This window comes from Neltuma alba, unplaced genomic scaffold (assembly GCF_004799145.2).
Source record: "Neltuma alba isolate B1F8T4 unplaced genomic scaffold, ASM479914v2 tig00013258_pilon, whole genome shotgun sequence".
Taxonomy (NCBI): domain Eukaryota; kingdom Viridiplantae; phylum Streptophyta; class Magnoliopsida; order Fabales; family Fabaceae; genus Neltuma; species Neltuma alba.
The window spans coordinates 199905-216612 of record NW_021637551.1 but is presented as its reverse complement, the minus strand read 5'-3'; the positions used below and the strand labels follow the sequence as shown (position 1 = coordinate 216612).

Genomic DNA, 16708 nt, shown 5'->3' with positions numbered 1-16708 from the left:
CCCCGTGGCTATTGAAAGTTTATAATACTCCTCCAATCCTTAATATAAGACTCATTTAACTAATTTAATTAGATTAAGGAAGTTAGATAAATTAGTTAATTATAAGAAAAGTGACACATTTTTCCTAAAATACCATAATCATTTTTCTTAATACCTCATTTCCCTCTTTTACTTGATTATGGTTAAGGGAGTATTCATAGGGGTAATTTAAAGAAAATTGATAAATATGAGAAAGGGGTCTTATATTTAGGATCAAAACCAACTTAAGAATTTAGTCCTATATTAAGGACCGAAAGAGTATCTCTTTGTTCAGTCTAACTTTAAAAAAAGAACACTGAATACACAATAAGAATAGTACTTTGATAATGGAAGATTTTAAGAGATGAGTTGTCTACGGCCACCTCGTCCAATCAAGTAAGCCTAAATTTTCCTCACGGGAACTGCCATGCGATGTGAGGTCTCTATCCCCGACCTTCCCTCCCCCCCGCCCTCTCTCTCTCTACACACACAAACATTTTAATTTGCAATCAATTAAAATTGATTGCTTTTGCATGGTTCCGTTAGCCAGTCTCTCAAATGTTTATCTGTTTAATTGACGAGGCATTTTTCTTGTTATTCTTAGTACAGTTTCCTTATGGCGCTCTTCTAGTTAGGTTGGCTACTAAGCCACGGAACAATTCAACGTGCTCAATCAGCAGGGGAACCGTAAAGTAGTGGAAGATGAGTGGTTTTTTACGATAGAAAATAGGAAATTCTGCAACTGACAGTACCTTGACAAAGGGGAAACACAAATCCATAATGTTCCCGGGAAAAGTAATTTGGATCTTTAGAGTGAGAAACACCGTGACTGCTTGAGCATCAGATTCAGATCTTTCGAAATGTAAAACCTGTGCATTGCTTCTATTGACCGTGTGGTATTTGTTTGCTGAGCACATAAAACTTGCTTATTTATTTGCAAAATCAAACCTATACAGAGCTGCACTATGTTTTCTCTGGGCAAAATAGACTGGCACTATCCACAGTGCGATCTCTCTAGTGCTTGATATATTTTTTTCTCAACATTTCCCACACATATTAACACGGCTTTTTTTTATATATTTAGTTAATTTTAATTGAGAATAACTGTTTAAGAACTAAATTATACTCTTCCAATCCTAAATAAAAGACTTTTTTTAATAACTACAAAAAAAGTTTTTTATTTAAAACTGGAGGAGTATTACATATCTCCCCTGTAAGGGATTAATTTGTCACCTGTGCCCATTATGTAGTTGGACTTTGTTGGAGAAATAGTTGGCAGAGCCTGTGAAGATCCAAATTGGAGAGGATGGAGGCATGAAGATGGAAAAAACGGGAGCTTTATTTATAGTTTTAAGAACAGAGAAACTCCGGTCAAAAAAAAAAAAAAAGAACAGAGAAATAAATATATTTATTAATTAGGATAAAGAAATGCGTGTGGGTGAGAGAGAAGGAGGGCAGAAGGCAATAACTGGGGGGAGCCGGGGCAGGACGCGTGGTTCCCCGTGAATTGCTTTCATACTCTCTCTTTCTTTCCTTGTCTACAAATACTCATTCAAACTCTCACCCCGACTTTCCCATCCTTCCTTCTTGTTCTTCTTCTTTATTTCTCATTCTGTTTCGATTCAACACGATTCTCTTCCATTCTCATCTCTCCTCTCTGTTCCATTTCACTCCTTTCTAGTACCAGATTTCTGTTCCTCTCGCTAACAAGGGCCTGGCTGCGGCAGGATTCGCTGTTTCCGCGTATATGGCGATTTTGCAGCCCGACTTAGATTCTATTCATTCCGATCCGTTGCCACCATCCAGTCTTAAACGGCCCACCGATTTTGGGGCCGATCCTAGCCATCAAAGTTCTCTCCACCCCGTACGGTGGAGATCCGACACGGAGCGCCGGATCTACTCATCCAAGCTCGTCGAAGCTCTGCGCCATGTCCTCCGCCGCAGTCCTTCTCTCCCGCCCAAACCTAGCGGCGGTCGTGAAATTCGTGAGACGGCTTATAGAGTTCTAGCCACGACGGCCAAGGGGAGAACTCGATGGAGTCGAGCGATTCTGGCCTCTCCGCTCGGCCGTTGGAGATTCCAGAGGCAACACAAGAAGGTGAAGAAGATGACAAGAGGATTGAAGAAGCCGGAGATTAGGAAAGAGAGAAAGAGGTTGCCTGCTTTGCAGAAGAAAGCGCGCGCTTTAGGCCGATTAGTTCCTGGTTGCCGTAAGGTCTCCTTTCCAAATCTTCTGGAAGAAACCACTGATTATATACCGGCGTTGGAGATGCAAGTTCGAGTAATGACGGCACTCACCGAACTGCTTACCGGTAGTAGCGCACCGGCCGATCGAATCGAGGGGCCTCGACCGTAAAACGTTGAACTGACCCCATTATTCAGCCTGGGCTTATGGCGCCAGGTGTTTTTTTTTTCCTTCTTTTTTTCCCCTCTCCCTCTTTCCTCTCTAGTATTGGTTTTTAAATTCATGTATTTTATTGTGTATATGATGGCTTTTCTTCCTTTCTGAGTATTAAGATGCCCTATCGCAAGTCTTAACCACCTTTTTAATTTATTTATGTTCCCTATTCTTTAAATTTAAAGGAGCATGCATGATACCCGCTTTGATTCCTTTCCTATCTTCTCTTTTAAAAAATATATATTTATATAAGAATCAAGTGGGAATTGTGAGTGGCCTTTACCTGAAAAAAAAGGGGGGGGGGTTGTCAATAGTAGCATGAATCTCCATACAGCTGTTCTTGAAAGCAAATCCGTCTACAAGTCTGCAACTTGACATTTAAGTTAATTATTAGTGGGGTTAAAAATTCATGTATTCGACTTTCCCCCTTGATTTTATTGTCATCCCCTTTTTATAACATTGATCAACTTCCTAATAATTGATGCCCCTTTTTGTCATTGGCAATCCACTTTCCTTGGGATTTGTATTGCGGTGGAGTGACAACCTTGAATAATTGCAATTAAGCCCAGGAATTAGACTTGTTGTGTCTTCGTGCGTTGTATATTGAGCCTGGACGACCTCTATCCCAACCTTTCACTCTTTTTGGAGTTGAAAATGAAAGCGCCAACCCTTAAATAAAAGGCAGGACTTCAATTTTAAGGAACATGCATAAAATTTGTGGACAGAAAAGGATGCCATATGATCCACAATTATAAACAAACAAACAAACAACAAGCCTTATCCCACTAGGTGGGGTCGGCTATATGATCCACAATTATATTTATATTAAAATAGTAATCTTTTATAGATAGATGGTTATGTCAATTACTATTATTTAAAGAATTGCCATTGGCTTCTGTTGGTTAGCAAATAATCTATCATCAAGGAAGCGGCAGTGGACGGTACAGTTCCCGTTCAAAGTTATCCAATTTCGACTGTGCAACAATTATGTTAATAGTCTCCGGAATGCAAAATCACGCTTCACTCCCACCAGATTGAGAGATTCTCGCAAGATCGTCAGAGTTAACCAACAGAACAGTGCATGTTCGTCGTGTATGAAGATGAAATCGCCTTGCTCCTATAAAATGATGGAGTTATCAGTTATGATTACAAGCGATGGAGATATTAATGTGGTGTTGTGTGGCCGTTTGGGTTGGTTATCTGTGAGATTTGAAAATGGGTAAATACTAAATAGGATGATGATGAATATAAAGTTGAGCCTCCGTCCCATCATGTGCCTCGGTGGCCCTACAATATCAACCCTTCAGGGACCCCACTCGTATTGGCCTGCATGTGAGCATGTGAGCGAGAAGAAAACTTTGATCACATGCGGATTTATTTATTTATATTTATATTTATTATTCAGGGAGAGTAAATTGCCTATTGGCTTTTTTGAATGAATTTGCGTCCACGTTGTGTGTTATTGGACACAGACAATTAAGGGGTCAGATCCTGGACAGGGTCTTTTTGGGACTGGGCCCCACCTTAGTGGGTGAACTATTGGCCTCTCTCGAGGGAATTCCGTTTTCGTAATTAAGGCCTGCCACGTGAGGAACCTTGACAATCCAACTGTCACGTTCTAGATGGCGACTTCCCATTTGGTCATCTTATGCAATGTGGTTTAGGGACCACGCCTTCCTTTTTTCCTATTATAATGGGGCGGGTAGTAGTATTTGTTTTTGTTGGGTTCCCCGTCTAGGAAATCCGATCCCTTCTCATTTCGTGCACTTTCATTCCTTCATTCATACATTTTTTTGCATTTCACATGCGTCCATGTGCCTCCATTTATGAAGCCGCCTATTTTCTTCATTCTCTCTTTGGCACTGCCTGGCTTATTGCAGAGGGCAAACATCATCCATTTTTAGGCCACCATGGCCTAATTTTTGGAATACATCTGCCGTAAGGGCAAATACTAGGAACCATCGATTGGATCCATGATGATCCATTTCAATGCCTATAATGGATCTATGAGCCGGGCGCACTTCATGCCAGGTGTCCTTCACAATTCCAGAAAATTGAATTTGCCTACAGATTGACTCTGTAGGGGAAAACGCCCTCTCGCTCTCCAATAACTTCCAGCATCAGTATTACAACCTAGCTCTTACGTTAAAGCATGGGTGGTCCATTTTTTAGGCATAGCTGGCTCTAGGAGTGTATAATGTTCTAACCTTTTTCCTCCCTCTTTTATTACTTAATGCCTACCCATATAATTTTTATTTTTATTTTATTTTTTTCTCTGGGGTCCCCAGCTGGGGTTGTGTGTCTGTGTATCTCTTTTATTGGATTTTCGGTGTAAAAGGTAAAAACAAGGGAACAGTGTGAATGGGACCGTCACTCTGAGGCAGGAAAGTGTGTTTGGTAAATAGAAAGGCAAGCTTGCTTTTACCACGACGCTCACATGGCTCCAAAAACATGACATTGAATCGTGTTTGACGCAGTTCGCTCAATTAATGTTCACCCAGCACAGGCTTGCGAGGTAATTATGAGATTGGGAGCCTTTTGGAGCCTAAAGCATCGTAATTTGGATAAGACCCTTTTGTTGGCTTTTGTTGTCTCGCCAATTAAACTTGCCCAAATATTTTAGACACGTCCTGGCTTCTCCAGTTACTTTGTCAGTTCCTTGTTATTGTGGTGTCAATATTCAAACGTTGACCCACCACTACCGAATCAACTTGAAATGATTAGAAATTACCAAGAAACGTGCTTGCCAAACTCTCCTCCATTAACTTTGACGTCAGTTGGAACAGTGATGTTCCTATATTAGTTTCGTATGTTATATTAATTATTCTTTTGCTAAATAACCTATATAATAAATCAACAATTAAGTCAAACTATTACATATTGTAAGATACTACCTCCGGTCTCGTTTGATTTTTATTTTGATTCTAAATATAAGACTCCAATTTATTTTGTTGCTAATATTTATATTTTTTTTTTCAAAATAGTCATTCTAACAATGATAATTCTAGCTAATACACTTAATTAGCAAGGACATTTTAAGAAAAACAACACATGTTTATTACAAATAACTAACTTAACTTTTTTTTTAATTTTTTTAAATTATTCAACTAGTTCTTGTAATTAAGACCGAAGGTAGTATAATAATGGGGGAGAAGGAAAAAAATGTGTGACTTTACGTTTTTTTTTTTTGGGACCAAAAGTGAGGGCAGGTTTAAAAACTTATTGTAAGCAAATATTTGTAATTTTGAAGATAAAATTATTCTCGCGGTGGATGGTTTAGAAGCAAGGGTCATGCTCCGCGCTACAGGACCGTAAAATGGCAACACGTGGTACGCTGACATGGATAAAATGGAAAATATTTTGAGTCTTGCCAAAGCTCACATCAATTGGCCGAAAGAGAAACACATCCCCTTGACAATTCAACGCCCAAATAATTGAGTACGGTTTGTTTCCCTTTTCATCTGTTGAAAAAAAGAAAAAAGGAGTAAAGAGAAAGAAGATCGATACCAACAAATCTATTACTATTCTGGCGCCTTTCTTCTTCCCTCTGTCTTAAAAAGAAACCAATCAGCAGTAGTGATTAAACATTGACAAAAAACAAAATAAAAATAAAGGGGCAGTAATATTAAAAGCTTAGATTAAAGGCATTGTTAAAGTTGTAAATTGTTTGGGGTTAAAGCAGAATGCACAGGATGAGCCAAGAAAGAAATCAAAGCTGAAAAAGCAAATCGGACGTGGATTAGCAGGTAAAGTGAGCGCAGCCTTTCCTTTACAATTGATTGGACGGGGGAAACAGAATGGTTTGGTAAACGACAAAATTAAAAATCGCTTTTGCGTTGTCACGGTCCAACGATCACACACTTTAATGCCCCAACATGGACCCTCACATTGGGCTGGGCCCAAACGCGGTAATCGACAAACTCTGTGCCCAACAAACTGCCTTTTTGGATGCCATCCATTATTAACTCCGTGGACTAATAATAGTTGAATCTAACGAAAGGGATTAATTCTTTACAATATAATAAACTAATATTTGAATTCTTGTTAAAAGAAGTATCCACATTTAGTACCTAATAGTGTCTTAGATAAGATTGCCTCTAATAAGAAGAAGAAAAACCAGGCGACTCAGCCTAACAACTATTCAATTCTCATTGTAGCTTCCTTTCTTTCTTGAACCATCGTAATATAAATTCCCTTTGTACTGAAAAAATATGCAAATTCCCTTTTCCATGGACTTTATATACTTTTAAATAATTATGAAATTTCCCATTTTTTTATTTTAAAAATTGTAAAGGCACTCGCCATTTGAAAATAGGAACTATACATGGACATATTTAGAGTTATTTTCTTTGACAAGAAATTAACTTTAAATAAAATATCGAAGAGGAAATCAATGAATTATCATTATTCCCAAAAATGAAAATAAGAAGGCAACCTTCAAGTTGGATTGGGCCCAAAATGTCACTGAGAACACGTGGGCTCTATGAGAATGGATATGGTGGGCTCCCTTTGCGGCTTAAATGATACGCTACTTTCACTGTGAACTGATTCTGTCAAAAACAAAATGAGGCCTACTTTATTCCCCGGTTTCTCTTTGGCAGAAAGAGATTGCAATAAGAACTATTTCACCAAAGGGGAAAAAAGAGAAAGAAGTACGAACTAACGATTGCATGACGTCTGATACGAACAAGCAAAAAAGGGAAGAACAAGGGAATCATGTAGGATGATAAATTTTATATACTAATCTTTTTTTTTTTGGGATATAATTTAAAGTATCCTCAGGTTACTTTTGAACTTGATACTAATACATGTCAGATCAAGAGCATAAAAATTAAAACCCTCTTAATAAATACGTTTCTCTATATTTGAATTTGTATTCTTCTGCTTAAAAAGGTGAGATCACTTACCATTTCAACTAACAATTTATTAGTTTTATATAGTAATCTTTAGGGAAAATTGCAAATAAAGACCCCCCAATATATAAAATAGCAATCAGGGACCCCCAATTTGAGAAATTGCTGCAGAGGACCCGGTCCCAATTTGCAATTATGAAATGTAAGGAAAATGGCTGAAATGCCCCTCACTCATCATGACTGTTAATGAAGGCAGAGACCAGGATTTGGGTGGCGGGAGAGCTGGTGGAGTAGGATGAGCCGAACGAATATGTGCGATATTGGGATCTTCGAACATTGGCAATAATGCGACTAACTTACTGAGTAAACCCTTCTTGTATTGTTCCCTGTAAGAGTTACACATCGTCACATTCTCCATCTTCATCTCTGCTGTGTGGGTGAGTAGGCTGGAGGAAGGGAGGGAATGGGAGGTGTAGTTGAAGATGAAAGATATGACAATGTAGGAGGTTGTGGTTAGTTGGAGGTGGGATATTTTTGTTTTCGTAGTCTGAACGGTCATCTGTCATTTGTAGTGCACGGTGCTGGTTGCGATGGGGAAGGGGTCAGAGTGTAGTGGTTTGGCAGAGTGTAGGTTGGATAATGGCCGTTAGTTTGACCGTGAACGTTGAGGTGTTGCCGCGGAATGAGGGAATGACGATACCATGATTTTCGGTGTTGAAGTCGTCAAGCCCTAAAGTGAAGTTGTGAAGCCCTAAAGTGAAGTTGTGAAGGCCTAAAGTGATGTTGGGAAGACAGGAGGTCACGGGTTTTTAATTTGGTATGTAAATGGTTGAGTCGATGGAATAAATGAGTAAATATTTATTAGTGAAGCTAACGTACTGACTAAACGTAAATTTTTGCTGCAGATTAGTATGAAAAATGGATTTCAATAACCGAAGAAGCTGTGGGAAGGAGTTGTTCTGTTACGTGCACATTGGTGGACATTTTGAAGCAAATGGTGAAGGGATAGTTAAATATATTGGAGGGAGTGTAAGGGTAACCAGTATAAAAGAATGGATAACAGTAGACGAGTTGTGTGGAATAATTTCACAGTGGATAGGCAATGATGGTGGTGGATATGAGATTAAGTATAAAGTTAAATTTGATGAGAGTACATTGATTGATCTTTGTGATGATGGTGATATCAGCAACTTGTTTAGATATAATGACAGCAGTGGTCATGTGTATGTAGGAGGGAAAGGGAATGATAGGGAACGTAGAGCAAGGAATGAGCCAGACGTGTAAGTGGTTATGTTTTCCAATTGAATCTTGTTATTTACTAATATATTGTTGGTAATTCGTATAGAAATATTGTAATGAAGCTAATGGTGCTGCAGTCCTAAATTGTAATTAGTAAATGCAAGCATGTTATTGAACATAGTGGACATGTCATTTCCATTTGTAAACTTGTGTTTTAGAAATGCAGACTTGTTATTAGACATAAGCAGAGATTTCCATATGTAGACTTGTAATTCAACGTATTGAAGTTATAATTATCATATACGGACTTGTTATTTAGATCTGTAGATGTTATTTTACTAACCAGTAGTTTCTATATGGAAACTTGTTATATGAGTAACTCAAGTTGTAATTACCTCTTACGGACTTGTTAATTGAGCAAGGAATTGTTTGTAGATGTAGACTTGTTATTTTAGTTAGTAAAGTTGTAATAACCATATGCGGACTTGTTATTTAGATATGTAGACATGTTATTTTATTCAAACCTGTCGTTTGAATATAGCTGTCCTAACTTGGTATTATGGTGGCAGGAGTGAGAATTTATTTGGACTTTCACAAGATATGAATACATTTGAAACGACCATTGGTGATGAACATGAGCCAGTGAATGTTGAGAATGGAGTTGAATGCCTAACTTTTGAAGGAGGCGGATCAAGTCAGAGAAGCAAGTGTAGTGGTTCAGAGAGTCAGGGAAGACTGACGGGCGAGATGAATTGTACGAAATGGGCAGGAGTGTTTGTAGGAGTGGGCCAATATGTTCCACATGCTGTTGCTTTTAGGGAAGCTGTGTACAGGTTCAGTATTGCAGAGAAGTTTGCAGCAAGATATATCAGGAATAGTAAGGAGAAGATGAATGTGAGGTGTAAAGTAGAAGGGTGTCCTTGGAAGATATGTGCAAATGCTGTTGGAAAGAACAGTCATCTATTACGTGTGACTACATTTTGCAATAAGCACATTCATTCAGCCCAAGACAATTTGATTGTGACTTATGGTGGGAGTGCTGCGTTGACATCATCAGTAATAGTTGAAGAGATAAGGGACCATGCTGAAAAACGGCCCACTGAGATAAGGAAGATGTTGGAGAGGGAGTATGGTGTGAGGCTTACATATTGTCAGGCATATAGAGCAAAGGAAAAGGCAATGGAAGAAATACATGGGAAACCGGAACAGTCCTATATGTTAATACCATGGTTATGTGAAAGGTTGAAGGAAACTGATGACAAAACGGTTGCTGAATGGGCCTCCATTGGTAATAGATTTGAGCGTGTGTTCATTGCATACGGTGCATGTGTTGAGGGTTTTTTGAACGGTGCAAGGCCTATATTATATGTTGATGGTACTCATTTAAGTGGTCCATATAAGGGGACATTACTGTCAGCTTCGGCATATGATGCGGATAATGAGATGTTGCCGTTTGCAATAGCAGTGGTGAAGGGAGAGAATCTTGATGACTGGACGTGGTTTTTTCACAAGATTAAACAAATTGTTGGTTCAATGCAACTGACTATTGTGTCAGATAGACATAATTCTATAATTGGTGCTGTGCAAGCAATATTTGGGGGTGAAAGGCATGCATACTGTTATAGGCATGTGAAGGAGAACTTTAGCTCTGAATATATGAAAGTAAACAGAGGTCGGAGAAGGACAAGTGAAAATTCAAAGGAAGATGCATTAAAGGTACTGGATAAAGTGGCTTATGCAAGACTTGCGGATGAGTTTGATCATGCGCTGGATGATCTCAGAACCATGTCTCATGAGTTATATGAGTGGGTTATCAATCAAGGTGATGTGGATAGGTGGGCATTGAGCAAGTTCCCATATAGAAGGTGGGACAACATAACAACTAATTTAGCTGAATCTTTTAATGCTTGGATGGTAAGGGAGAGGAAGCATAACGTGGCCCAAATGATCCATGAGCACCGGGAGAAAGTAGCAAGAAAGATGCATGCATCATATGCAGCAATGACTAAGTGGAGTAATTGCGTTGGGCCAAAAATAGAGGCAAAAGTATTGGAGCATGTGTATTTCGGTAGGTACATGCACTGTGAGAATTATGGAGGGGGAAGAATATGCGTGCACACATCACGTGGAGACCAAAGAGTGGACCTTGGCCTACACAAATGTAGCTGTGGAACTTGGCAAATGTTAGGGATTCCATGCTCACATGCTTGTGCAGCCATTAAGACCATAGGGGGAAACGTTTATGATTATGTTGAAGAGTGTTACAAACGTTCATCCCAAGAAAAAATCTATGCCCGGAGCATGGTTCCAGTGGTGACAATTGATATGCCTCACCTGAATGACTATACGTTTGAGAATCTTACTGCTCAACCCTTGCTTTTACCCCCAGTCACTGCTAGGCCTTCTGGAAGACCAAGAAGAAATAGAAAGGAATCACAATTCCACAACAAAAAAATATATCATTGCACTAGATGTCTTCATCCTGGACATACAAAGAGGACATGCAAAAATCCTAACCCAAGTTGACTTCCACTTACAAATGGGACAACTAATTTTTTTGGCACATATAGGGTTCATCCTTCTTAATTTTTTTGGGAGCAGGATGTTAGTAGATGTGCACATATATTTTTTGTTACTTCTATGTTTGGGACAAAGGGACATTAAGTGGAAGATGTAAGTTAATGTGCACTTGTCATTGAATGTTGTAAAGAACTTGTTGCTGTCAAAGAAATCAGAACTTGTCACTTCTTGTTATTTTGCATAGTTAAGTTGTCATTTGCTTTTGTGCACTTGTAATTTCATGTTCATCAGAAGTGGTTGCTGTCAGAAATGTGTAATTCCGTGTTTATCAGAAGTGGTTGCTGTCAGAAAACGAAATGTGTCAAAACCTTATAGGAACTTGTCATTTGGCATAGTAAAGTTGTCATTTGGCAATATGAAGTTGTCATTCCGTGTTTATGAGAAGTGGTTGCTGTCAGAAAACGAAATGTGTCAAAACCTTATAGGAACTTGTCATTTGGCATAGTAAAGTTGTCATTTGGCAATATGAAGTTGTCATTCCGTGTTTATCAGAAGTGGTTGCTGTCAGAAAACGAAATGTGTCAAAACCATATAGGAACTTGTCATGTGCCATAGTAAAGTTGTCATTTGGCAATATGAAGTTGTCATTCCGTGTTTATCAGAAGTGGTTGCTGTCAGAAAACGAAATGTGTCAAAACCTTATAGGAACTTGTCATTTGGCATAGTAAAGTTGTCATTTGGCAATATGAAGTTGTCATTCCGTGTTTATCAGAAGTGGTTGCTGTCAGAAAACGAAATGTGTCAAAACCATATAGGAACTTGTCATGTGCCATAGTAAAGTTGTCATTTGGCAATATGAAGTTGTCATTCCGTGTTTAGAAGAAGCTTCTGAAAAATGCAATGTCTTTAATGAAATGTATTAAAACCTTCTGGGAAATTGTCATTTTCCATAATAAACTTGTCATTTCCCTTTCTGAAGTTGTAACCTTGCGTTTACCAGTAGTGAAAATCCAGTCGTTTCATGAAAACATTATTCGAACTTGTAACTTTCGCTAGTGAACTTGTCACTTTCCTTAGTGAACTTGTCATTCCGTGATTATCATAAGTGGGAATCCACTCATCTCAACGGAAAATCTCGGTTTCACGAAAACCTTATGGGAACTTGTAAGTTTCACTAGTCAACTTGTCAATTTCGTTAGTGAACCTGTCATTCTGTGATTGTCATAAGTGGAATTCCACTAATTGGAATAGAAATTTTCCCTTACATGAAAACATCTTGGGAACCAGTGATTTGGCATTGTCAACTTGTCATTTTCCTTTGTCAACCTCTCATTCCGTGAATCAATGTGCAAATTTAGCCACCTTTAATACAGAATCACAAATTTGTATGAAAACCTTTTCACAAGTTGTCATTGGCCATAATGAACTTGTCGTTACCTGTACTAAACTGGTCATTGGCCATTTGGCCTGACTAAAGGGAAATTTGTCATTCCAAATATAAGTGCTGTTATACCATCAATCCAAGCATATCATAACCATTACAATAATTGGCATACAATTTCAACAAATGAATCAATTGACAAAGTTAGTAAAAGTCACAGCCTAATTTAAATGCTCTCTATAAAGACGTTCTCCTCTTCTTGGTCATTCGGCCCTTCTCTGGTTGTGAGATAAGATCATACACATTCTGACGGCATTCATTGTCATCATGGTTCACCAGCCACCACATCAGCTCGCGCCGAAAAGAGGACACATCAGCCTGCACAGCAAGTTTACCACCAAACAAGTCACACGTGGTCACTCTTGATTGCACAATAAATAAGGTAATGTCAATACCTCGGTATATTCAAGGGAAACATCAGGCTCCCATTTCTTGAGCCATATGAGCACATGCACACCACAGTCCCTCCTGCCCACAACACCACCCTAACAGTTTCAGCTCCTCAAACCAACACAGCCAAATAACATATCACATGAGTAGGGTGTATACACTCACAAATTTTTCTGCTGTGGTACATCAGGCCAGACAATTTCCAAGTTATCACTAAAATCTGGTCTGACCATGTGAAGTATGTCTTCAAACCGATCCCTCTGCACATATGCCATATTCATCAAAAGGATAACAATATAAAACTGTCATTTCCCTATCTAACATGCACAGGTCAGTAACATCTTACACATCCGGTGATGGCCATTTCTTGGGGGTCATATGTGGCTGCCTTCTTCTGCTTGGAGGTGGTCTTCTTACGCTGTAAACTTGCTCGCATGGAATCAAGGACATTAAACTTCTGGGTCTTTGGTTCGAATGCAAAACAGAACCAATGCTCCCCAACTAGAGCAGGACCCAGAATCAAGTCACAGTCACCTATGTTGTAGCCAACATAATGCGGAAGTATTTGTCGTGCATGCTGGTTAGGATCCCAACGAGCTGGATCACGGGTCATTATGGCCTGTGAAATGCAGAAAACCAAGTTCTTATTCACTGTAACACACTTTATTCTGTCATTTTCATTTCCAATCTTGTAAATCAACAAAGCCTATTAGTAATACAGAAACATCACCATGAAGTCTGCATCAAATATATGCCTCTTAACTCGGCCTTCAACTGCCTGCTGCTCTTGCACCAAAGCCTTACAGACCAACGACATCACTCGGTTACTCACCCTGTTATTTCCACCAAGCGAATGCAGCAATCGTCGGGGGATGTCTTCATCAAACATTCTGATCAAAGGACTGAAACATATTCAAGTGAGTTACTAGATGTGTTATGTTAACATGTAGTCAACAAATAAGATCACATAAGCAAAGATTTTCACTTACATCTCACCCTCATCACCTTTGACAGCTCGGCTGACTAAGTTGAACAAAATATCCTTGGGCTCCATAGGCCTCTTCACTCTTGATTGTGCCTTCAACTCCAACCAAGGAGACTTGATCTTGCTGAACCGAACCCTAGTAGATCTCCTTAGTTGTTGTGCCTCCACAGATACAGGTTCTGGATCAGGCCCAACATATTCAACAATGGCCAGGGGGGATACCTCCATCGGTGAGTGACCTTCTGCCTCATCACCTTCAATGGTGGGTGACACTTCCCTAGGGGGACTGGCTGCAGGTATGTCACCCTCATCACCTTCAATGGTGGGTGACACTTCCCTAGGGGACTGGCTGCAGGTATGTCACCCTCTGCATCACCCTTGTATTCCCTCTCCCCTTCGCTCCTGTCATCACCATCCCCTTGACCCTCTTCCTCCATCTCTTCATTGTCGCTGTCATTCTCTGTGTCGCCCTTCCCATGACTGTCTCCATCTTCACTGCTTACTTCATCCTTCTCCTTTTCCTCAGTTATGTCATCATTGTTGCGCCTCTCCTCCTCATCATCTTCAGAGTCACTTCTATTTGTAGGCACTGTCTCAACCCGAGCCTTTCCTCTTGATTTACCCTTCCCACCATCTCCCTGTCTTGGGATTTGCACCTTCACCAACTCCTCATCCACCATTTTCATTAGCATCTTTTGCCCTTCCTCTATCCTCTTCATTAGGCGCTCACGTAACTTCTTCAGCTCCTGCATGTAAAAGACATTAATCAAGTAAGTATATACAACAACAAGTTCACTATGGAAAATGACACCTTCACTATGACATATTGACAAGTTCAGTAAACCAGATTACAATTCAGGTATGGCAGATCACAAGTTCATTATATAGAATTACAAGTTTAGTAAACAAAATCACAACTTAGATATGGCAGATCACAAGTTTATTGTACCGAATGACAACCTCAGTAAACCAGATTACAATTCAGGTATGGCAGATCACAAGTTCATTATACAGAATTACAAGTTCAATAAACAAAATAACAACTTAGGTATGGCAGATCACAAGTTTATTATACCGAATGACAACCTCAGTAAACCAGATTACAATTCAGGTATGGCAGATCACAAGTTCATTATACAGAATTACAAGTTCAATAAACAAAATAACAACTTAGGTATGGCAGATCACAAGTTTATTATACCGAATGACAACCTCAGTAAACCAGATTACAATTCAGGTATGGCAGATCACAAGTTCATTATACAGAATTACAAGTTCAGTAAATCATATCACAACTCACGTATGGCAAATGACAAGTTCATTATACCGAATGACAAGTTCAGTAAACCATATCACAACTCACGTATCGCAGATGACAAGTTCATTATACCGAATGACAAGTTCAATATACAAAATCACAAGTCAGTCTACCTATTGATAAGTTCAATATGGCCAATCACAGCATAAGTATTGCGAATAACAACTTAAGTTTGCCAAATTACAACTTAACAATGACAAAGCTCTATGTCACTATAGCAAATCAGAACTTCAGTATAGGAAATGACAACAATACTATGGCAGATAACAAGTTCAGGTTACGAAATAAAAACTTTAGTTTACCAATTATACCACATACCGGGTCCAAAAACTCTACAATTATCCTCTCTTCTTTCCCTGTCACAGCTTCACTGCCTTTTCCTCCATACATAATTCCCCTAACACTCTTCCTCTCCTTGCTGGCCAATTCTTTTATTTTCTCATCAGTCCAGTATTCAATTGCAGTAGTGGACTCTCGGCCAACAGGCGTGTTTAGGTTAAAATTCTCACCAAAAAAAAGCTGCAAGCCAGCCACATATATACAACATTAACGTTATGCACATCGGTAATCAAATGCAAACACAATGACAAATAAAATAGTCATACCAGAAGTAAGTATATGCAGCCACCAACAGTGCTACTCCCCTGCCCTTCATTGCCCCGCCTGTACCCTTTGACATAGTCTCCCATTTCTTTCCAGAGGTCCTTTATAATATAGGTAGCCCAATCATACTTTCCAAAGTCATCCATTGTGCAGCGCATGACTCTAACCAACTTCTCACTCACTTCTGAGCTTGAATTCGGACATAGAAAAGTACCCAGGGTGTATAGCACAAATAAAAACTCGAATCTGTGATCCTCCTCCCCTGAAACAATGTCGTTTAGTATTTTGCTGAATGACACTTTCCGATATTCATTTCTCAACTCCTGATACGTAGCATCACTCTCATCAACTTTAGTTTTCACCTCCTCCCCACCGTGACGGATTCCTAGCAGTTGCTCAACATCTTCTGCTCCTATTTCCTCTGATTTGCCCCTGATTGTAAATTGATGCGTTGGCGGGTCATATGATCTCAGCATGGTCACAATGAGATCACGGGGTAGTCTCTTTAATCCAACCTTCAACAGCCTCCCGAAGCCCATCCTCTCAACCCTCTCCCTTAAGTCTTCATTATTGTTCACAAAGTGCAGTAATTTTCTTAATCCCTTCAGGGACACCCGGGTTAGAAATGATGGGACATGTTTCTTTTTCTCCTCTTCTCCCTTTTGTGCCCTTCTTTTCTTCACCTCCTCGGTGTACCTCATCTTCTCTTCAGCGGCCAGAGCTTTCCATGCATTTGACGCAGCATCTCTTTTTTGTTTGGCTGTCATGTCAGGGTCAGCTATTGTGGCCATAAACTCACTTCTGAATAACACCCAACCGTTGTGTGCCTTTTTTGATCCAGAGGCTCCTTCTGATGCCATCTTCCTCTTCCTGCAAAATATTCAACATACAATCCTTCACAACCACATTTACTAACTAACTATCACCTCTGTTAACAACCTAT

The 16708-nt window shown here is 39.4% G+C and overlaps 2 protein-coding genes across 2 annotated transcripts; both read left to right on the top strand.

The window, feature by feature from the left end:
* The first annotated feature begins 1473 nt into the window (after positions 1 to 1473).
* Positions 1474 to 2594, top strand: LOC114735854 (transcription factor bHLH149-like). The gene has a single exon (XM_028923625.1). The coding sequence runs from the start codon at positions 1766 to 1768 to the stop codon at positions 2372 to 2374; it is 609 nt and encodes a 202-aa protein (XP_028779458.1). The 5' UTR covers positions 1474 to 1765; the 3' UTR covers positions 2375 to 2594.
* Positions 2595 to 8187: 5593 nt separating this feature from the next.
* LOC114735864 (uncharacterized) lies at positions 8188 to 11172 on the top strand. The gene is made up of 4 exons (XM_028923636.1): positions 8188 to 8419; positions 8501 to 8549; positions 9078 to 10896; positions 11110 to 11172. Exons 1-4 carry the CDS (start codon positions 8188 to 8190, stop codon positions 11170 to 11172), a joined length of 2163 nt encoding a protein of 720 aa, XP_028779469.1.
* The last annotated feature ends 5536 nt before the right edge of the window (positions 11173 to 16708 follow it).